The following is a 24,400-nucleotide window of genomic DNA, read 5'->3' on the forward strand; positions in this document are numbered from 1 at the left end:
AATGGCAGCAGCATGGGAAGAATACACAAAGGGAGAACTCATTTTTATCTTGAAATATTGTTACTTAGCATCATAATATTGCACAAAAGCAGTAGTATGATTTCTTGCTGTTCCTTTTGAGGAGCAGAAGGGGAGGGAAGGGTCTCTTCTCACATATGAAATCTGACAAATATCCAAAACCTTGCTCTGCATTCATATGTATTTGGATATTCTGAATGTTATTTTTGTTGAATAGTGTTCGAGAAACAAACAAATTGTTCTGCACAAAGAAATTATGCCTATATAAGCCAGTTTTCAACTCAGACTTCATACAATTTACATTCTGCCAGAGAGTAACACACATGTACAATTACCTACCTCTTTCTGATCAAGCTGTAAAGAGGATTTTATCAAGTCTCGGAGTGCAGTAAGCTGTTTCTTTTCTTCGTCTTGTGTCTGCTTTATCTGTAAAAGGAAAAATTACTGGTGTTATTTCCTTTTCTAAAAGCAACTTTTACCTTCAAAGTTTTAATTCACCAAATTCAGCACTGTGATGGGATATATTTGGCCTTCATGGCCCCTGCTGGAGGCCCCGCTGCTCTGCTACACTTGCCCCAGGAAGCAGTGAGATAGAAGAAGTGGAGCAAAGGGGGGTCCTCCAAGCCTTTCTGGTAAGGCCTCACTGAAGCAGCCATGTTGGGAGCTAAAGAAACCTGGTCCCCCAAGGTCTAAAAGGGGTAGGGGCAGCCAACCCAATCAGAGCCCTCAGGCTCAGATTACAGGAGCGGCAGGGCCTTAGCAGGTCATCCTGGCTGAAACCAGAGAAGTGAGGAAGAGTGCTCCTCTATGGCTTGGAAATAGAAAAGAACCTAAGGACACTGGCCCTGAAATAGGGCTGGAGATAAAAAGGGTCTGGTAGGAAGAGGACCAGAGAAATAGCAACGGATTAAAGCAAGCAGAAAGTGGCTGCTGTGTATAGGGTTCCTGGATTGGGACTCAGAATAGTGGCTGGGCTTGGGTTCCCCTACCAGCCACAGCTAAAGTATAAACCCCAAGAAGGGAACAGGCTTTATTTGGGAGTCTGAACAAACAGCCCAATTTAAAGTGCCCAGAGCCAGGGCTGAAGACCTTAGCGAGGGCAAACAGACTGTTTAGTTATTGGGCTCTAATACCCCAGAAAGTGTTCATTCAGACTTTGTGACCGGGTTGGAAAGCCAAGCCACTGAAGGAAGACCCAATAAGGTTGGCCAGAAGCCTGTAGGGAGCACCAGAGATAAGCAAAGGACTGTGATAGCACACCCCGCCACTCAGAGCTGTTACAGTCACCCATGAAAATTGAACATGTAGTAGTCTGCTCCTTATGTATTTATCCTCTATACACATATACCTCAAAAGCAAGCCAAAGTGAATGTATATTGAGAAATAGCCTCTTCAGTCTCCGCAAATGGATAGCATGTACTTTCTTGCCATATGTTAATGGTTCATTATAGTGAACACAACCAAATTAGTCTCTGAAATCTTAATATTTCAAATAAGCTTGGTTTATAACTGGACTGGAAATGGAAATAGTTTCATTCAACCACATACATACAGTCTGGGAGCATGTGTAATTCTGTGGGCAGAGGTAAGGGTGATGTCATCTGATTTGTAAAAGTCTACAGAATCTCAGCTTCAATAATGTCAACTTCTGCAGCATGATAGAAGGGAATCGCTGCTATCCTGGCTCTCAGGTCGAGGTCCGCCAGTTGGGTAGAAATTTTGATAATACAGTGTTGTTGGAAATAGGTTGACCTGGGTATCATTCAAAAGCCCTTTCTCCCACAAAAAAAATGGTACCAAATATGACAAATCCTAGAACAATTATGTAAATATATATTTAAGAAAATGTTTTAAAATATATATTTTTAAAATTATACTTTAACAAAGGCATGTCAAACATGCAGTCCTCACGAAATTAAATTGTGGCCTTTGACTGACAGTACTGTGTTATCAGTTAATGTCCAGAACATACCTGCTAAATTTTTTTAAGGTTACAGATTACTCTAAATGGAAGGAGAGCTTCAAGTTGATTTGCCATCATCAACAAAACAAGAAGTGGTTCCGTGGTATTGATTATCAGCTTTATTTATTATGCCAAAAGAGTTGTAATGAGGCACTGGTTAAGACGTCAGCATCCAGCCAGAAATTACTGGAATTCATCTGCAAACGGTATGCATGTAGTTACATAACGTATATTACATAACATAATTAATTACAATCCCAAAGTAATTTATTACAAAATCTTTATTTTTACTTTGGTCTTGATCCTCTTTAGGCATTAATGGGAAGACAAAGAGTACTGACTAATAGCTGAATCTTTGGAGAATATAACTGTGGAGGATCTGGTTAAACACAATGCTTGGTGGCACTTTAAATGCACCCATAACCTGAATTTAGCAAGGCTGGAGAGGAAGTACATTGAGCATCAGGAAAAAGTTGAAGATGCTGGGATATGTGCCAACTGTGGGCAAGACTCACCTTATACTAGTTCCCGTGGCACATGCTTCGAGAACACCTGCTTCTTTCTCTGGTAAGCTGGAAGCCCAATGGCATCCATTAAGTATAGTTTCAACACATGAGACAACTGAGAAACTATATGAAGTAGTCACCCTTAGCGAGAACATTCCCTGGAAAATAAAGTTAAGTGGCTGCATTGATCCAAAGGACACCCACACATACAACACTGCCTATCACATCGACTATGCTAAGAATGTATGTAAGGTGTTGCATCAAAAGCAACAGAAACAAATACTGGTTTTACCACTGCAAACTGTACAACTCAACTAGAGTTCACTAATTGCCTCACAGAGGCTCTAACGAATGGGAAAGTGGTGGCGATGGCTGATGCACAAGCTAAATAGAGAGAAATATGTGCTTTGAACGGGATTGAAGAGGAACAAATATTTAGCAGAAAGGCTTTTAGAGCACTTATTGAAGATGAACTGTGGGCTACGAACACTGCTTTTTGCAATCCTATCCACAGAAATGAATCTCAGCACATATCCTTAAAAGCTGCAAAAGAAGTGGTACTATAAAAAGCAGGAAAAAAGAGCTGATTTCAACAGTAATATGAAGACTCTGCAGCTGCTAAAATTTTACAAAAAGGCATTTCGTCCTGCATGCAGTATGTTGGAGTTTCAGGGACCCATAGACGATGCCAAACCTGAATAAGAGGTATAGAAAAGTCTGACCCTGACATATGGGAGAAATTTTGAAAAGGAAATTTGGTTGTTAGAAGGTTGGCTCTTGGCCACTTCTGTCCGCATGGGTCACATGATGCCCTAAAACAAGGAAACAGAGCTATGAAAGTCGTCGGGGGTTGGTGGGCATAACAGTATCCAAATGCTCTTTCCTGTTTTCCTGACAATCCCAGAACTCCATCGAATTTAAAACGAAACATTAAGCATGGCTGAGATGACTCCCCAGAAGTAACCAAACATCATCTAGACTCATTAGGTGCTCTTAAATGTCAAGAAGGGTCAATTTTAAGGCTACAGGATGATCTTACTCTCACTGAAAACCGATTTGCATATGACAGACCGGAGCTCATTAACATCAAGTCTTCAGTGATGAGATTACTAAAGATGTCAGTCGAATGAATACTCTGGGTCATGATTTGTATGAAGCCTTCAAAACCCAAAGAATTATCCAAGGCTTCATCAGTCCATCGACTCCAATCAAGAAGAATAGACTAAATCTGTCATCAAATGTAAAGAAGACAATCAGAGTGAAGTTGGCAGGGACTATTATAGAGCTAAACACAGACAGGTCATGTTGTGTCCAGGTCTCAGCCTGATACCGATCTATGTGAGACTTTGGGAAAGTATGAGTTTTCCATGGTACCACGACTGATGATTGAATGCAAAGAAAAAATGCATACGTGCCAGGAGAAAAGCAAACTAATGCACAACTTGCATGGTCTTTCTAAGCAACACCTACTGACAACATGACTGGTGCCTTATGCCAGCAAAGGTATCAATCAGCATAGCAATGGTAGATGGTATGGCTGAGGTACAAACCAGAAACTTAACATCTGCTGAAGTTTGACCGAACACTTCATTATCAGGCCACAGAGAAAATACTGGACCAATGATGAAGTCCACCTCATGTTTGACACGTATGAAAGGAATCAATTATAAACATTACCAGAAAAAGAGATTCCATGGTACTACATGTGTCCAATTAAAAATCATTGATTCCACAAACATCTCCAACATCACAATGAAGAAGCAACTGTCTCATACTCACACGAAGGACAAGTTAACCACATACCTTGCAGAAAAATGCTCCAGCATGTGAAGAATTACTCACAGAATTTAGTTGCCTCATGGCATAACGAAGCTGATGCCTCACACTGTTCAGTGGAATTTCTTTGTAGTTCAATGAGGATGACGACACTAAAATTATCTTGCATGCCATCAATGCAACAGAGAGGTACTACTAAACTTCAGATTTTTGCACAATACACAGATTTTCTAGTGCTCTCTGTGAGAAGGTACCCAATATTTCTCCAAGAGTCTATTTTTATGCATGCTGCTGGGAAACAGAATCACAGTATCTCTCTCCAAGATGTGTTCCTATCACTTGAAACATTAAAAGCTGGCGTGCTGCCAGCATTCATATGCTGAGTTTACCATTTCAAGACCAAGATTATGACACTTGCAGAGCTACGTTGGTGGATATTGTCTAAGAAGCAGAAAGAGAAAAGTTGCCACTGACAAGTGGTACATTTATACCTGCTACCAAAAGGGAAAACTATCAAGTAATTAAATGGTTTCGGGATGATCAAGCGCATCCAAAATTACCTTCCCCTATTGGGCATGGATGGGTCTTGGAGGATGGACTGATCACATCAGTTAAGTATGAAATACCATGCATTCTTGAATCAACTCTTCAGCTAATCAAATGCTTGTATACAACGACCAGATGCTCAGCACCCTGCAAATGTTTGGCCAGCAGCTTGCCTGGCATAGAGATGTGTGAGTATGGCATGTACAAGGATCAGTGTGACCACATAGCTAGCAATGAGGCCCTAGACAAGGACAACACTGATGAGGAATACATGTTTTCAGTCCAACATGTCCAGGCTAGCTTCTCTAGAATTACCAATGATTAACGTCCTTTTTATGTAAGCAATACATCCCTGTGTTGAAGTATAATTAAAATATGTTGGGGTTTAAACATTTTCTCAAATACATATCTACATATGTATGTCATGTTTGGCATCATTGTGTTTGTGGGAGAAAGGGCTTTTGAACGATACCCAACTTGACCCATTTCCAATGAAACTTATCAAATTTCACCAACTGGAGGATCTGGGAGCAGAAGTAAGTCTCCCCCCCCACACCATTACACCACAGAAGGTGTCACCACTGAAATTATGATTCTGTAGATTTTTACGAATCAAATGACACCTTCCTTACTTTTGTATCATTAACTTGCTCCCAGAATGAGATTTTAATATATTATGCCCCCAGACGAATAAACTACAAAAGCAAACGGGATTACCAGGGGTATGTCTACACAACAAAAACAAACAAACCAATCAACCAAGCTGCGGCAGTGAGTCAGAGTGTTGATCAACTGACTGGGGCTTGCGGGGCTCATGCTACAGGGCTAACAATAGTAGTGTAAATGTTCCTGTTCATTCTGGAGCTCAGACTCGGATACCCTCCTCCCTTGCTGGGCTTCGGAGCCTGTACTCCAACCCTAGCAGGAATATCTACGCTGCTATTTTTAGTCCCATGGTGAGAGCCCATGAGCCGAAGTCAATTGCCCAATGATCTGAGACATATTGCCACGGGGTTTTTTATGCCATGTACATGTACCTTATGACTTCAGATTGTGAAATACAAAATTGCATTGGTGACACTGAGCTCTAATTCTGTATCACTTTTTGCCTCCCAATCAGCAATCATAATTTGCAATATTAGTATTTGAGAGATTACAGAACTATACAATTCACTCATCAAAAGCTGTGTTGTACACAATTCCAAATTAAGTCTGTATTATCAAACAGTCCATTATGAAAACCAGACTCTCATAAAATTTGTGCTATATTAGTGAATATCTGATGCAAGGATACCCATCCAGTACTATCCACATGGTTCAATACTCGAAACCTCTATTTGCAGCTGAATAGATAACTTCTTCCTCTCAAAGTAAATCATGGTATAACTTCCAGAATGCAAAGGTTCTGGGGAACAGTTAGTACCATCTAACAACTAAGATAGCTTGTCCCAGACAGTTGATGCTTGAAGGAACACTTTTTTATTTTTACAGTGTAAATGTGAAGTTAGATTATACTTTTAGCTATTTAGCTATTTCAGTTTACTGATAGCACTCAGGAAAATGTTTTTGCTGGTTCATCTGAATTCTGTCTATTTTCAGACATTACACTACCTGAAATTACTTACATTATATAAGTCAGCAGCCAACTTTTCAATATACTGTTTCAATTTATCAGCAGTTTTCAAGCCATCTTGGAAGAAACTACAATGGAAAATACTTGTGATTTATCAGCAATACATGAACTTCTTGTATCAAAAATAATTGAACTTTACATTGAAAATTATATACAACTTACACCCACTCCTCCTTCACACAGAAACAAAAAATATTCCTATTTCATAAATTACTTTACATTACCACTTGTCTGAAACCATCTGATGGAATATAGTTTCCATATAGCTCTAATTTTAAAGCACTTTAAAGATCTGAATGTTATATTTTAATTCTTTACAAATATTCCTTGCTGCGTGAATATACAGTATGCCTAAATACATGTTATTTTACAATTGAGTATCAGAGGGGTAGCCGTGTTAGTCTGGATCTGTAAAAAGCAACAGAGAGTTCTGTGGCACCTTTAAGACTAACAGATGTATTGGAGCATAAGCATCCGTCGATGCATCCGACGAAGTGGGCATTCACCCACGAAAGCTTATGCTCCAATACATCTGTTAGTTTTAAAGGTGCCACAGAACTCTTTGTTGCTTTTTACAATTGAGTTAATCTTGAAACTGCTTTTGCATACAATTTTGATTTGGTTTTAGCATTTCAGACTTTAGAGTATACAGTGGTCATGTAAATAGCAAGTTCACACAGTACACACACTGCAAAAGCCTACACGTATGAGTCTCATAAAACTCTGCAAACGTCATACACATTCACCCAAACTGCATTGCTGGATTCATCAACTGACAGCTAGACATAGGACATACAAACCACTGTAGATAAACGCAATTTTAATCTCTGTCAACTAAGTATTTATTTTAAATGGAAAGCTCTGGGAAACAGTCCCTAATCTATCCACCAGAGAGACAAGCTCTTAATTAGTGTATTTCTCTCAAGATGTCAATGGCACACTCTCCCTTTCTACTTCTGTCAGAAGAGATTTAACATTGACTTTTACCCCTAGATACCAACATCAATAGAGATAAATTTAATTGTTCTATTTTATTACTGCTAGTAAACATTTTTCTCTTAAGCAATTCCCATAATCTCTCTCTCTCTCTCTCTCGCATCATAGCTGCACATAAGATCTCTCTCATCTTGTGCATCCATTCAAGACAAAAGCGTCTTAAAGTCTAGTTTTGGTAAGTCTGCCTCTGTGCTCCCATCTGTAAAAACTGATATAATGTACCACTTATCTCACATGGATGCTGAGTGAATTACTTGTTTGTAAAAGGATTTTAAAGATTAAAAGTGCTATGTAAATATTAATTATTATTATGTAGATGTAAGCAAGTTACCTGTTCATTACATTCCAGCTCCATCTGCTTTGAGAGTTAAAATCTGCTTCCTACACAGCACTAGAGGGTTATGCTGCCTTTTCACTAGACCTACCTCTCTCTCTGGTTCTCTCTTTTCTTTTTGAAGGAAGCAGTTCTTTACTCGCCTGTGGAATCTCTATTTAGGTTGGTCACATTGTAGTCACCATCTTTCCACTTGGAGGAGGACTAGAGAGAGCCGTATTTGGACCAGTCAAAGCTATTCCCTAATTAACCTGATGGATCACTGTTGAGCAATAGAAAAAATACCCTAAACCCTCTCACTCCCACAGAGTGAGAAACTCGGAACAGAAATGAAAGATACAAATTTGATATGGCCTTACAAAACACTATCTTCAAGCTCTTTTACTAGTAAAAATTATGGATACACATAAGAGAGATAGCACATATTCTACTGCAGTCCAGTCACTTTACCCTAGTGATATTAAATGGAATACTTCACAGTTATGCTGAAAATTTCTGATGCCAATAAAACAAAAACAAAAAGAAAACACAGAAGTAAAATCTGTGAGAAGGGCGACTGCTGAAGTATTTCAACATTCTTTCTGAAAAACTGAATATTTACTGTAAAAATGTGCCTTGTTTTTTAAATAGCTACATTGAATAATTCAGTAATTCATTGCTTATAATCAAATATAAAAGATATTTGGTATTTGTTCAGGTTCCATCTTAAGATAATCTGGTGGCAGTTTCAGTTGTATTCAAAAGTTATTTTACAGTTGGTACGATTCAAGCGAATTCACGAAGAACTGAAGCAACGACATTAAGAACCACTATAACCCAAATTATGTTTAGATGGTTAAGTTTTCACTACAGTGCTTCAAACAGCTTGGGGACTAAAAAATGATAGCAGGTTACACCTTAGTTTACTAAAAATATTGCAGAATACAACAAAGTAAAGATAAAACAACAAGGAAAGCGGCTGCTCTAGATTCCTTGTGTATTCCAGGTACGTAAGCATATTACTTTGCCCCCATAAAGACTAGTTAATCTATTTTTTAAAAAATGAATTATATTGATGTTTTAAAATCAAATTCAATGGGACGAGGATTTGGCTCTCAATTCATAGACAGCACTGATCATTAAGTATTCAGAATGGCTCAATTTAACAGTCTGCTTGGAATAGACATTACCTGGACTTGAGTTAAAGCTAGGCAATGTTCACATTTTTGTTGTCAGATTTATTCTGCAGGAAAGTGTCAAATGCTTCAATGATCCACCATCAAAAGACAGACACCATCAAGACAATGTAGCAAAAGGAGGCAGAGAAACACATTTGTTTAACTGAAATATTGGATTTAATGATCTAAAGCGTTATACTTACTTGCACTGTGCATGATAATACTTAATAAGATTCTGGAGAAGGTCCACCCCTTTTTTTGTCTTGATTTCATTAACCTTAATGAGATACTGTAGAAATAAAAACAGAACTTGCTGATGATATTTGTATGTTAGATCTTCAGCTATGTTCAAACAGGAGAGCTTCTGTCTCCAGTCTGATCAACTAATTCGATAATGATCTCTGTGGTTGCTGATTTACAGAACATTGAACCACACAATGATTAAAACCTGAATATACAAAATAAATTAGTATGTTTTTAGAACTCCCAAATGAACTAATTTTAACAATTTCTAATACAAGTTTGCCATTTGCAGGAATTTTTTTTCCTCTCAAATTGTAGGAAGACATGCCTTTTCATGACATCACATTTAGTGCATTCCTTCAAAATAAGAATGTTATCAAATGCTAATTGATTGCTCCTCAAATTAAATATAAAGAGAGCTATTTTAAAAGTTACTAGTACATATTTTAGAAGCAATCATCATCAATTAATATTGATTGAACTAACATGTCAGTTTAACAGGCATCACCAGATTCTCAACCAAATATTTCCTAATTTTACAAACAATATATCAGAAAAGACATCCTGAACAGCAATCCTTTGCACCTAAAGACCAAGAAAGCTATTTTGCTTACTATGCTTTCTTTAGCCCGAGATCCTTACTCTAACAATCTAAACAGAGGACTGAAACTCAAAATGAGATAATGGCGAAGCTATGTCTTGCATAGGATTTCCAGAACAAGAATCTTTAATGTAGTTCAGCCACTTGACAGCCAAATGCATTTTCCAATTCCACCACCAAGAGAATTTCATCACCCCTCTTTAATAGGATCAATAGGGCACTTTATTAAATATGTCACATAATTAAATGGTGAAAGTTGTTTCTTACTTCGCACATCTGCAGCTGAAATAGTCGCCTTTCCTTCTCCATTTCTTCTGCTATCTCAGCTCCTGTTATCTCTGTTCTTATCATCCCGTGCTGTTTTGCATGTTCTCTTTTTTCCTTTTCAATTTTTGTGCTGCAATTATAGTTAAAATAGATTTCAGGAAACTTATTTCACAGTCATGAGATCTACTACTTTTACTAAAACATACACTGTATAACATCATGATGGCAAAATAGCCACTCCGTAAATACACATTCTCCCATATTTTTAAGCTCTACATATTTGAACAAGTTCCCTCAATACTATCTTGTGATTTGAGAGAACTGACTTGCAGATGAAATGCTGAGATCACTATTAAGCGAGCCATCAACGAACTGAATGAGAGACCAGAAGACTGTGGTGTAATAGATACTCCAAAATGTCCTGAATGCAGTCCAGCATTGGCTGAACTCTCCACTTGGCCCAATAACCTGTAATAATAGAAGACTTCCTAATGTTAAGCAACATCTGTTAAGCAACATATGTCAAACAGCTTCTGAACATTGTTGCTCCCTCCTCATCTACTCATGCAACATCGACACCATGAGATGCAGAGCACTAACTTGACCATGGTGCTGAGTCAGTAGGTCGGGATGAAGCGGAAGTAATATGGGAGGCTGAACCAACAGAACTGAGAAGGTCGGACAACCAACATTACTTCAGCCAAGCTGGAGCAAGGAGAATCATTTTGACATGATCCAACTTCAGCTTTAGAATGACCTTTATGGTGACTGGGATTGGGGAAGAGGGGAAGCATACATCAAAGCTAATCCCTAATTGAAGTGGAAGGGGTCCGTTTGGGAGCCTGGGATGAGACCTGCTTGAGAACAAAATTGATGGCACTTCTTGTTGTCTCTTGTTACAGTAAGATCAACAGTCAGAATGCCCCATTCTGCAAAGCTGGACCTCAGCACACAAAGGTTGCTTCAGAAACCACTCATGCTCCTGGGAGAAATTCCTACTGCGGTAGATCTGCCAGTTGGGTATGGCATGACAGATACGTTGCTTCAGTTTTCAGTAAGGATAATGTGGAGTTTGGGGTAGCGGCTAATGGGAATGAGAATAAGGAAGCAGCAATTACCACATCCGGAATGAAAGCCAAACTCAAACACCTTAATGGGACCAAATGAAGGATGGATAATCTCCGTCCAAGAATATTAAAGGAACTGGCATATGAAATTGAAAGCCCAATAGCAAGGACTTTTAATAAATCCATAAACTCAGGGGGCGTACCCTATGACTGGAGAATTTGCAAATACAGTGCCTATATTTAAGAAAGAAAAACATAATGGTCTGGGAAACTACAGGCCCATTGATTTGACTTCCATTGTATACAAGGTCTTAGAACAAATTTTGAAAGAGAGAGTGATTAAAGATACAGAGGTAAGTGATAATTGAGATAAAATTCAACAGAAGGTAGATCGTGCCAGACCAACCTGATCTTTCTTTAAGAAGATGACAGATTTTTCTAGACAACGGAAATTCAGTAGCTCTAACCTCCCTAGATTTCAGTAAAGCATTCGATACAATTCCATATGGGAAATTATTAGTTGAACTGTAGACAATGGGGATTATAATATGAGAATCGAAAGGTGGGTAAGGAATTGGTTAGACGTGAGACTACAACAAGCCATATTGAAATATCTGCCTGGAGGGAGATTATTAGTGGAGTTCCTCAGGGATCCGTCTTGGGACCTGTGACAGAATCCCCAGGGTACAACCTGGAACTGGGGTATCGCAGTGCCCCCTTAACTCTCCAGCCTGGGCTGTCTCACAATACTTTGCTAGTGACAAGCAGAAAATCCCTCTACGTACTGTTATCACTCTGCACAACAACGTGTGTAGCCCCACACCCAGCCAGATTGCATGAATGCTCCCAGAGCCATTCACGAATCACACAGAGAAAGGGACTAGCAAATCTCCCAAGCCCACAGCATTGCACCCTAGACTGTATTGTCTTGCCCTGGTCAGATGCCTGACCAGTATAAGTTTATTACCCAGTCTGCCCCTCCCTTGATGTGGAGAGGACACACACTAGCCTTTGTCACCTGAGTTGAAATTTCCCAAGCACTTCAACTAAAACACACTGTTTTGGGTAAAATATAAAATAGATTTTAAGTGATTATAAGTAGCGGGTACAAAAGGTCAGAGATAGTTCCAAAGAAAATAAGAGGTAAGCGCCGAGTCTAAATCTTAAACCTTATTAGACTAGGCAGTATTTGGATCCAGCAGTTTTCTCACCCCACTGGATGTTACAGTTCTTAATACACAGGCTTTCCCTTTTAAGCCCGGGACTAGTCTCCTCAGTTGAAGTCTTTATCTTCCCAGCATTCTTGTCACTTCCAGCATAGGTGAGAGGAGAGGAGAAAGGCAAAAGCACATTGCCACTGTATTTTATATCCTCAGTCTGTGTGTCTGGAAAACACTAGCCCAGACACATCCTGGTGTGCTTTGCTAAGTCACAAATGAGCGATCCCCCATTGTGTGATGCTTGCACACAAGTGTGGGTTCTGCTGACGTCTGTTCTGTCTTTGTTTACACGGTTGGTCATACTGCCTGTGGGGTTGAGAGTATGGTGTTGACCGGAATCTCTGATTGTAAAACCTGCCCTGTTTCTTTTTGTTTGCAGGTACATAAATGCACAGGGTTTTTAAAGTTGCCCTTGAGTCTTTTAGGGTTTGTAGTGACACATCAGTTTTGTCTGTGAATAGTTTTTGACCCTCGAAGAGTAAGTCCTCGACCGTTGCCTGAACCTCCCTCAGGAACCCGGAGAGATGGAGCCAAGATGCACGGTGCATGACCACAGATGTCGCAATGGATCATGCTGGCCATGACTGCAGAATCCAGGGAGGCCTGTAGGGCCGTCCTGGTAATAAGAGACCCTTCGTAAATGATCGCCTTGTGGTTTTTTTTTTTGTCATCTGGAAAATTTTCAATAAATTCGGACATTTTGGAGAACACATTGTGTGTGTATTTTGCCAGTAGGGCTATATAATTGGCTATGCGGAACTGAAATATAGCAGAGGAATAGGCTTTTCGTCCGAAAAGGTCTAACCTTTTCCAATTCCTATCATACGTGGTCGTTCTGGACTGGTGTCGTTTTCCCCTTTGGTTGACCACCTCCACTGTTAAAGAGTTTGGTGCGGGGTGTGTAGATAAAAACTCAGCCCCTTTAGCCGGCACATAGTATTTTTGGTCAGACCTCTTATATGAGGGTGGTGCTGTAGCCGGTGTCTGACAGATTATTTTTGCAGCCTCCATAATAGCATCATTAATTGGCAGGGCTATCTTTGCTTCTCGGGATGCCTGGAATATGTCTGTGAGATTATGTTGGGTTTATGATAGTAGTTCTAACAAAAGGTCTAGAGATTCAGCTACCCTTTTGAAGAGGTCCTGAAAGGATTTGAAATCATCCCCCATAGTGGTGGGTGGTGGCATTATGGTTTTGTCTGGTGACGAAGATGAGAGGTGAGTAGGTGGCGAAGTTTCATGTTCAGCTGTGTCCTCAGGTTCTTTAGTCTCTTCCTCTTGTGTTTCTGAGGGTGCTGGGACAGTTGGTGAAGGGGATCATGCTGTTCTGGACCTAGGCAGGCTAGGGTCCTGCGGTGTTGGGCCCTATACATTGCCCACAGATTCCAGTATGGCCAGTTAGGTGGGAATGGTATGGGGGGCAGTGCCCATGGGTGACCATACCAGTCTCGAATATCTGCAGGTGGTTGGTGGTGAGATGGTCCAGGATTGGGTGAGGAGTGGCAAGGAGTATATATTACTGCATCATCCTCTTCTTCCTCATCACTGGAGATAGGAGGGACTAATCCACAAGGAGTATTCAGCTGAATTGGTACCGATCTGGATGGGATACCCTCAGTACCGAGTAGAGGAGATTCAGGCGTTGAGGCCAATATCAGGTCTCATGTCTCATGAATTGCTGCAGGACCGTGAGGCTCGGTGCCGGGGACGGCATTATGGATGGCCTGGGAGTATGAATTGCAGCTGCCGGTGCCGAGGATTGAGAGCTATGCGGTATATGTACAGCAGGTGGTGCCATTGTACTGCTTGGTGCCGAGGTCTTCTTTGGCTCCGTGGGTGCAGAGCTGGAAGGTTTCACTTTACTGTGTGAAACTCCATTTGAGCTTGCCCACATAGGGTCTTTAGTTCTTCGGGAACTCTCGGTACTGGACGTTCCCGGTGCCTTACAGTCTGGCGATCTTGGTGCCGTCGGTAACGGGGAAGATTTTTCAGTTGCAGATTGTTTTCTCTTAGGCGATTCTCGGTGCAAGGATGTCTGCAACCACTTTTTGGTAGCCTTTCTTGGAACAGGCTCCTTGGCAGCCGTTGTTGAAGCAGAACCCCTGTCAGAGGCTGCCGCTGGCTACCGTTGGCCAGTGCGTGTCCTGGACTCTGGGTCCGAGGCTGGCCTGTGGGATTTCTCTATCACAAGGTGCTTAAGTTGGAGATCCCTGGTTTTTCTTGCCCTGGTTGTCAGCTTTCTGCAGTGTGGGCACTTCTGAGTAATGTATGTCTCGCCGAGGCAGCGGACACACTGTGTGGCCGTCAGAGACCAGTATGGAGAGTCTGCAAGTCAGGCAGGGTTTAAAATAGGTCAGCTGGGCATGCCTGAGAGAGTCGGTCTCTTAAAGAAAAAGAAAAAAAACAGGGATAAACCCTGTTTGAGGCTATAGCTGTCTGCCTGACAGAGAGACAGGAGTAGACAGGGAAGGTAAAAGGAAAAATATTGTTTTTTTGAATGAAAGAAATAAAAGAAATTACAGTAAGGCAAGGGGATACGGTAGCTAACTACAGCTAAACTAACACTATCAAGGAACAACTATGAACTATCTTCTGTTAATCCTATATGAGGTAAGAGGGGGAGCTGCTGATCGCTCCAACTCAAGACAAAGGCAGTAGAGAAGGAACTGAGGGACAGTTGGCTGCACATCGCTATGTAACCACTTGGAGCACCAACTGGGCACAGCTATCACAGATTTCCGATTACAAGCGCAGGGCATCAAGACACAAAGTAGAGCACCCAGAGGGACACTCCTCGAAGAAGTAGAAATTTTTCCATCAGCCCTGGAAACTCAGCTTAGGATCTCACAGACAAGCTGTGTTCTGTTTGGCTTATGTATCACCAGAAAAGCTTCTATATACCAAATTCTGCTCTTAGTGACATCTGCACAACCCAAATGGCCTTAGCAGAGTTCCATAGGTATCACGGAATGTAAGAGTTGACCCAGCAATTGCAAATGTATACAGTCAGCTATTCCATTGAAAATATATGGGCCAGAGAAATATTCAACATATTTATGGAAGAGTGAGCCACAGCTCTCCGGAGCTAGCAGGAATAAAAAGTAATTTCATATGCAGATGTGACTGAATACACAGTTTAGTAAAAAAACATTTTTTACTTGGACATTAATCCTTTTGCCTTAGATTCCTCTGGAAGATGAGAATATTTATTTACTAATTTACAAGGATTAATATTTGTAATGAGACTTTAATATTAAAATATCTGGGTTCAGTGCTAAAATTATGTATTTAACATTAATAAAAATCAATCATTCTCTTTTTTTTCCTGCTTACATATAAACTATAGATAGAGAGCAAGGCAAATAATGTGATGAATAGGAGAAACATAAGGAAGAAGATAGATAAATAGAGTAATAAAGCGTCCCTTAATCACATTATTAATCCCAACATGAAGTGTACACTAATTATTGTCAACGAAATCACCACTGCTGACATCTATCCAAAATAATATTGTTTAAAATTATATCACTTATCCAACCATCCTTTTAACCTTGTCCCAGGGTCTACAACCACTCTCAGTAAGAGACACTGAATTTTTAATATAACACTCCAAAATCTAATGCCAATCCAGAACTCAGTTCCATCACGTCTACCCTTGAATGCACTAACAGATTATCATGGGCCCAGATGCCTGAATTATGCACCAAGAGATGGGTCAGAAATAAAACTACCACACATTGAGTTAGGGGCATTATGAACTGAAGCGTCCCAGAGGTAAAGATGATTTGTCCTTGTAAACTTATTTAAAATTAGTTTTGCATTACAACTAGTATACATACCTAAAATATTGCAAATGTATGATTTAGTAATTATTTTATTTGCTTTTTCATTTCTGACTATTCATCACTTCTTATAACTAATATTCCTTCTGTATACACAGACTATTTTATCCTATTGTATACTGCTTAAGACTAGAGTGTGTGAGCAGCTGTTTTAAGATTTTTTTTAATCTATAACACCTGTGTCACATGTCCACAGAAGTTTTATTGTATCTGCCGTGTCTAGATATTATATATATGGTGTATAGTTTGTATGTCTGTATACCAACTGAAAACATACAGTCCCAACTAGAATATTAATGGCTTGATCAGCAACCCAGTCTTCTTCCTTATTCCAGAGGAATATTAGGCATAAGGTATAACTCTTCAATGGAATACATAAAAGCTTGAATTTCCATTAACACTGAAGTTTATATGTCTAATGTGATGTTCATGGCATTGAGAATATACCCATTCTTAATCCTTCATCTTTACAGGTTCATCAATGGTAACAATGAACAGTTCTGAACAAGAATGAAAGTCCAAGAATGTTAGTGACCTGCTACATAAGTCTGAGTCATCTACCAAAACTAAGATAAATGGCAGATAGCCTCAGTATTATAATCATCAAGGTTAGAACATAAAAGGTTTCCCTTCTCTGACAGTAAAGTGTTTTCTCTCTTTGTATGAATTATGACAAAATGAAGAATACTTACAATTTGGTCTCATAATCCTTCCAGGCTTTGTCAAAAGGCTTTTTAAGATCCTTAGGAAACAGAAAATGCACTTAAAATATGTTTATAAACACTTTTAAATTGTAAGTTTAAAACTAAGATATCATTCCAAAAATCATAAATGACATTTTTAAGTCTCTTCTTTTAAATCTTTTCAAATATTCCTTTCTCACGGATCTTAAGACAGATATGAACCACACATTTTCCAAATGGAATTTTAATCATGCATTATACTTAGCAGAATCCATGCAGATATGATGAGAATAAGTGCCAACATAAGAATCTGGATGCATGGATGGATAGTAAGAAATCTAGGCAACCCTGAAATGTTTCCCTGAAAGTACTCTAGGTTCGCTGAACACTTACCCCTTTAACTCCTTTCAAGTCTCCTTTTAAGAGAGAATCCAAAGTGAAGATAACATTGTGGCTTAAGCCCTGGAGCTAAGAAAATGAAGAAAAAGCACTAGTTGAGTTTAAAGAAACTCATAAATATCATGATTTAAACAAATATGCTGCACACATATTTTTGTTTCATTTCACTATCTAATGTAGCTGAACCTGGGGCAAAAAAAAAGTTCCACACTAATAGCAAATTCAGATCCATAAAGAGTTAATCAACATGTACATGGATGGAAACAGAAGCATTAAAAAATATAGGAAACTTATGGACATTCAGGGAAACATGAAAAGTGAAATTAAAATTCACAGATGACGGAAGTCCAGAAAACAGATCAAGGTAATTTTCAGTTTCCCTAACAAGCAATAGAACATTACTTGGGGAGCAATTTAAGAACATAAGAACAGCCATACTGGGTCAGACCAAAAGGTCCATCTAGGCCAGTATCTTGTCCGACAGTGGCCAATGCCAGGTGCCCCAGAGGGAATGAACAGAACAGGTAATCATCAAATGATCCATCCTGTCGCCCATTCCCAGCTTCTGGCAAACAGAGGCTAGGGACACCATCCCTGCCCATATGCTGGCTTCTGGGTCAATAAGGCTTTTCTTACAGTTCACCAAACAACAAACAAAAGATATGGAGCAATTCTAGCTTATCAATTGTTGCTTTTAAAAAAAAAATAAATAAATAAATAAAACCACAACTCAGACATGAAAGGTCATTAGCCAACTTGGGCTCCACAGGGCTGAAGGGAAAGTTCCACAAAATATAGCAAAAAGTGTATTTTAAGTTGGCATGTTTGTTAATTTAAGGAAGTTTGAAAACAATATCCTAGAATGTGATTCTGGGGATGATCACAGCCTCTGAAAGATATGCCTGGGGGGAAGGATCATGAACATGAGCTACTGCTTAGTTATTGATATCTTCTTCATCTAATACAGTTTGTCAGCATTCTTTCAAATCCCATCCTTTTTATGACTCACAGATATTAGAACTGATTATTATCCTTGAATTCAAAGTGGTTGCAATTCACATGACATACACTCAAGCATCCTGGAAGGAATTTCTTTACAATGGTCTTGAGTTATATGTCAGTAAAATGAAATACATACATTCTAGCTTTTCATATCCATACAAAAAGTTTGTCCTCACGTCACTAAAAGTAGCTTGGAGGTGTTTCAAAACTTGGAAGGGAGACCACACAGGAGTGAGACTGGTTGTTCAATAAGTGGGGTTCCTTCCCCAAAGCAGTAATGCAATTAATGTCTCAGCATATTTTCTATTAAACAATACTGAGGCCCTTACTATTTGCAGTTATTATAAGATACAAATATATTTACCCCATTCTCCCCAGGGTAAGCATCCTAGTGGGCCGGGCCAGTTTATTTACCTGCTGACGCGGCAGGTTCGGACGATCGCGGCCCCCACTGGCCGCGGTTCGCTGTCCCGGGCCAATGGGGGCAGCGGGAAGCCGCGGCCAGCACATCCCTCGGCCCGCGCCGCTTCCCACTTATGATAGTCTGGTTTCTCCAGTAAAATGGAAGCTTACTTAATATGTCCTTTTTATGCAGTTTGTTTCTCTTATTTTTTTCCCTAACATATCAATTAAAAAAACTAGAATGCTCTGAATAACCTGGAAATATCCCACATTGTAAAGAAAAAACTTATTTGTGCTCTTAGGGGCATTGTACCTCAAAAGTTTTGACACTGCTTATATTATATTCATTATGTAAATATCTCACTCTTAACTGTGTTCTTTATTAACATGAAATTAGTTATATGCCGATAAACATTCCTATTTATCATTTCCAAATTTCCTAACAGTCATTCCACCATGTTATCCATTATTTTTATATATGGGGTTGGAATTTTACTAAACAATTCATTTACGTATACTCTCTCATCACTTCCTACCCTCCAGCTCTAGTGATTTTGAAATGCCTTAAAGGCTGTATAAAAAGTGGTACTCAGGACTTTCTGAAAATCAGACCTTTAAGATGTTACAAAAGTTGGGTACCCAAAAATTGAAACATCCAAAATCACTATTCACTTCTGAAAATCTTGACCAAAGTCATCCTAGTCTCTCCTTTTACATAAGTTCTCCAGATCACTTAGCATCCTAGTTGCCCTTTTCTTCAACTCTTCAAATTAAATATGCAAATGTAAAGGTGATAATCAGAACTGATTTAAAATACTTATGGTTACATTTTCTACCCCCTTTTAATGCACTCTAGCATACTATATACCATATTAGCCTTTGTGATGGCTGCTGTACACATAGTCAATCTTCACTAAATACCTATGACTCTCAGATCGTAGTATCTGAGGGATACTATCTAATGTTAATCCATGAAAATCCATAAGAAAAATATATATAAACTGATTTTATTGATGTGTGTTGCTTTGCACTTACCACTAACATTTCAACTGTGCCATTATTTCTCCCATATCTCCATTCACCTAATTAACTAGCATACTTCTCAATATTGCTTTTGATTAGAGAGTTCATGTGGATCATTTTCTGATTCTTTGACTCTGGGTAGTATTTTTTTTTCATAACACATTTGGATTTCCTTTAGAAATCATTCCTGCTAAATTTCATTTTTGGTCTCAGATTCATTATACATCTTATAATTATGAATACTCTTTCTTGTGGTAGTGAATGTAGTGGTCAGAGCAGTGGACAGCATAAGAATTCCTGGCTTCTATTCCTAATTGCTATTAATTTGTTGTGTAACTCTGAGCAAGTAATTGAACTTTGCTGTGTCACTTTCCCAAAACATCAGAGTTGTAGTAAAGTTTAATTGATTCTAGCTTTTGCAAAGCACTAATATCTTTGAAGTTCTGAGTATTATAATCATTTCTCAGTGTTAATTTCCTCCACTATCTTGTCCAACCATAAAGACTGAAAAGATCCATCTGGAGTTCCTCAATCCTCCTTTGTTCATTTCCTGCCCTTCGTTCATCAGTGCCTTTAAATTTAGCTACTTGAGACAAAATAATCCTGCCATTTATTATGTTCCCTAACACTGTTTTGACTTTGAAGGTATCTATCTCTAGATTTAGCAAAACTTCCCTGACAAAATTCCTGAATCTAAGGTGTGAATATAGAAAGAATTATCAGCATGCAAAAATGAGCAAATTTTAATTAAATAATAAATCGCCAGATAAACTCAGAAAAATGTTGACCACCTTCAAAATCTTGATTCTTTTGTAGCTTTTATATTGCCAAGTTACCAGAGCCTGCAGCTTCCATGTTTAAATAAAAAACTTGGCCTTTTTTAAAAGTAAGAGTCTCCAGGGATATATCAACTTTTAGGGATATACTAATGTTACATGAGCCAGTGATCAGAATCCCTCTGGTATTTGAATTTTGCAGTATTTGAAAGACCATGAACCAAAGGGGAAGTCATCAAAATAAGGAAATGCCCAAAACCTCTGAAAAAGCATACATTGCTACAGTTTGCAGGGATCTGAATTTAAAGGAGAATCTTGGAAGTATTTGAGTCTAGATGCCATTGGACAGACTTTGTCAGCACTCCAAACATTTTTTAAACTGAATAGTAAGTGTCTGGATGAAGATTCCATTCCCTTGATGCACACGTCTTATTAACTAAATGTTACATTGAGCTGCTCTGAAAGAATTACGTTGGAAAGTACTCTCTATCCAATGCGACCGTCTGCTATTTTTAGAGGCATTTCTATAGATAAAACAATAGTATTTTAAGCCCAGGTTTATTTTGTGTATGAAATCCTATAGAAGTCTGCTATAGTGCATTCCTGAGCACAAGTTTACAACTACCAAAGGGAGACAGGTTCAATGGAATCAAAGTAACTGGAAGAAATACTTTTCAAGAAACAAGCATGATAACACTTCCATGTTATCTCAGCCTAACTGTGGACTTTAATGGGGAGTGAAGAGAGTGTATGAGTGCAAGAGAAAGTTCTACAGAGACTAAAGACCAAGTATATTGATCTATTCATATTCTCAAAACTATAAGAGAATCCTGTTACTTATGAATAGGGCTCTTCCAAATTCATGGTCCATTTTGGTCAATTTCACAGTCAAAGGCTTTTAAAAATTGTCAGTTCCATGCTTTTAGATATTTACATCTGAAATTCCATGGTGTTATAACCATGGGAGTCCTAACCCAAAAGAGGCTGTGGAGGAGGTTGTGAGGCTATTGTAGTGAAGTTGCAGTATTGCCACCCTTACTTCTGCGCTACTGCTGACAGGGGCACTGCCTTCAGAGCCGGGCAGCCGGAGAGCAGTGGGAGGTGGAGACAGGAGGGTCGCATGGTATGGGGGGAGGGTCATCACTTTTTGGGGTTGGCAGGGCCAGCCTTATGGGTGGGCGACCGCCCATGACCCCATGGTCAGGGGGCGCTGTGGTTCATCTCCCCCCAGCCAGCCAGTAACCCCAGAGTGCTTTCCCAGAGTCATTGGGGTGGAGTAGGGGGGTTAGGTTATCATGTCACAACTTAAGACATAAAACTTGTGGTGGATGTCCAATGCAGGGATAGTTATCAGATAAAATGAACTGGAGAAGAGTTTGAAGGAGAGCATCCCTTCTTGAAGCTGAAAAAGTGGGGTTTGGGGCTCTGGGCTCCTAGGTCTCGTCAGAGGGGAACCAACCACACTCCTTTTCCTGGTCCCCCGTTAAGAGAGCTGAGGAAGAGGGTTTGGGGCTTCTCTGTCTGGATCAGCAAGGAGCTGACCCCCACCTCCTCACACTGTACAATTTGTTGCTGGGCACTCCCAGCAGTGAACAAATATATAAGTGAACAAATCTATGGTCGAATTAAACCACATCCATGGCATCCTGTCTTTCTTCCAGCGTGGACAGACAAATGAGAGATGTTGATTTGCAGAGAAGTCAGATAGGATTCTGATTTTCTTTGAAGTGAGTGGTTCTCTGCCAAGAACCCTTATTTTAAATGGACCTGCTAGCAAAGAAGTGAGTGGTTTAACTTTTTTGCAAATTGACTTAGTTTCTGGACTAGGAAAATTTTAACCATTAGTATTATTATTTTAAATAGGCAGGTTTATAGACAGAAATTCTGACAGATCTAGCCTTCTTTAGGATTTCTATACAGACCCCCGTAGGAATTATAGAGGATTGTAGGATTCTTCCAGTCACTTAATTGTGCATCAATTCACACTTTCATCATTCCATCTGACTAGACATTACCATAACCAAATACAGTATGTGTAATATGTATCTTATTCTTTCCAACTGTTTTTGAAGTGTAACTGTAATTGAGGTTATTTCTGTAGTACACGTACACTGATTTCAGTTTAAAATTAGCTGATTTGTTTACAAGACAACATTCTGATGAATATTTACATAGTTAATCAAATCATCAGGAAAATAAAGGTGCTTTATTGTACTTTGTTTTGAATCATTTTATAAAAATAACGTATTTAAAACTCCTTACCAGGTTTTTCAGCAGCGTTGATAATTCCTTAGTAAGTGTTGAAAATTTAACAAAAGCAGTGCCAAGATCTGGGTTATCCCGACTTAAAAAATTACTTCCAAATTTATCTAATACTTGTGCATAGTTCTCTTCATTTTGAACATGATCTGAAAAGAGAAGTTCAAAATTAGCAAGTTTCTTTCCTATAACTATCTATTTTAAATCTAGACTTTACTACAGAGTATTAATGAAACCAAACTGGTGAATTCACAAATCAGTACCACTGTGTCAAGAAAAACAAATTACTGCATTTACTGAAAACTGGTTATTTTAAAATTAAAATTAACATATAGTCGGAAGTTATTTTTATGTCACCATCTGAATTTAAGGTCACATGTAATGACAATCAATGAAATACAAAATTTATCAATGATTAATAAAGTAATATAACTGAGAAAAGTATGATAAAAAGCTATGTAAGTAGGAACATTAGCTTGTTTTTCAGAAAGTATAAATATCTTCTTTTTTTGTGAGATGTATTGAAATTTACTTGGGAATAAAAATCAAAATGAAGTTATAGCTACTACTATTAATAGGAGAATGTTTAATTACAAACCAAACCATGAAGTCAATAGTATTAGAGGTATAAATATGGGATATATTTGACCCCCAATCTGTAGATTAAGCAGAAGAAACGGCCCTCATGTTTTGTATTATTCATAATAGAATGTTAGAATTTATTTTTCTAATTGTAGATCTCAATGGAAAAGAAAATATATTACTACAACATATCCACGAGGAATGTTATATTTTAATTTTGAAACACTAACTGCAAATCAAGGATATCAAGATGCTTAGACAATTTTGAAATGACCATGTTTGGATGTCAGAACCAAACTATGAAGCTAATCTATAGTTAAAGAAAATTATGAATAAAATCCTAAAATCCTAAAGAATAAGGAGATTCTGAATTAAGAACCATCACTGTGTATTAACACATTTTCTATTTCTTTTCTCTTCCTCTTTCCCTGGCATCTCTCTGCCCTTCTTTCTGCTTGTTTGTGTCTCCACAAGTAAGTACCACTGTCGAGGAAAAACTCTCACTATGTGCCCTTTAGGGTAGCCTTCCAACTACCCAGACAACACAAACTACTATACCAAACATGAACAAGTAATAGTGTTGAAAAGGGACACCTTGGTATACCAGTGCATGCAGAAGGGCAGGTTAAGGGGGCAGAGTTAAGACTGAAGTATATGGTTTGTGATGTATGGTAGCTAGGATAGCGTGTGTCTGTGGGTAACTTAAGTTTTAATTTCCTTGATTTTGTGGTTTTGAGTAAGATTGTGATGAGTGTTTTGAGCCTGAGTCTGATGAGTCATTTAAGATAATTACCCGAGTCCTAAGGGCCCAGCCAATCCATAAGCAAGTGTCTAGCCAGGTGACTCCAATGCAGGTATACAGGCTCCTAATGAAAGGAGCAACTCCAGTATGCTCAACATTGTTACCTTGTTGGGGATACTCTACTTGCTACTTCTGACAGAGTACTCCTGCTCGCCTCTGCCCCTGTTCCTGCCTCAGCTCCTATTCCAGCCACAATTGATGGCCTGGCTGTCCTGATACACATATGGTATGTGTAGCAATCTTAACTGTTTCCCAACTGTGTTTTGTAAATTAACATATACAATCTCATACACCTTAAAAACT

General features: G+C 38.9%; 1 protein-coding gene across 11 annotated transcripts in view; it reads right to left on the reverse strand.

Annotated features, from left to right (window-relative positions):
* Positions 1 to 24,400, reverse strand: part of ASAP1 (ArfGAP with SH3 domain, ankyrin repeat and PH domain 1) — a 337,309-nt gene that overhangs the window by 110,704 nt on the left and 202,205 nt on the right. For all 11 annotated transcript variants that reach the window (XR_010599012.1, XM_065586133.1, XM_065586130.1 and 8 more), the window contains 7 exons: positions 22,717 to 22,862; positions 17,246 to 17,320; positions 16,862 to 16,911; positions 10,041 to 10,170; positions 9,133 to 9,218; positions 6,435 to 6,510; positions 358 to 444 (listed from right to left, as the gene is read on the reverse strand). Coding sequence is in view for 10 of the 11 variants with exons in the window: in XM_065586133.1 (XP_065442205.1) it covers positions 358 to 444; positions 6,435 to 6,510; positions 9,133 to 9,218; positions 10,041 to 10,170; positions 16,862 to 16,911; positions 17,246 to 17,320; positions 22,717 to 22,862 (650 nt within the window). In the remaining variant the exon portion in view is untranslated. The remainder of the gene's footprint in view (positions 1 to 357; positions 445 to 6,434; positions 6,511 to 9,132; positions 9,219 to 10,040; positions 10,171 to 16,861; positions 16,912 to 17,245; positions 17,321 to 22,716; positions 22,863 to 24,400) is intronic.

The sequence above is a fragment of the Chrysemys picta genome, chromosome 2, assembly GCF_011386835.1.
Source record: "Chrysemys picta bellii isolate R12L10 chromosome 2, ASM1138683v2, whole genome shotgun sequence".
NCBI lineage: Eukaryota > Metazoa > Chordata > Testudines > Emydidae > Chrysemys > Chrysemys picta.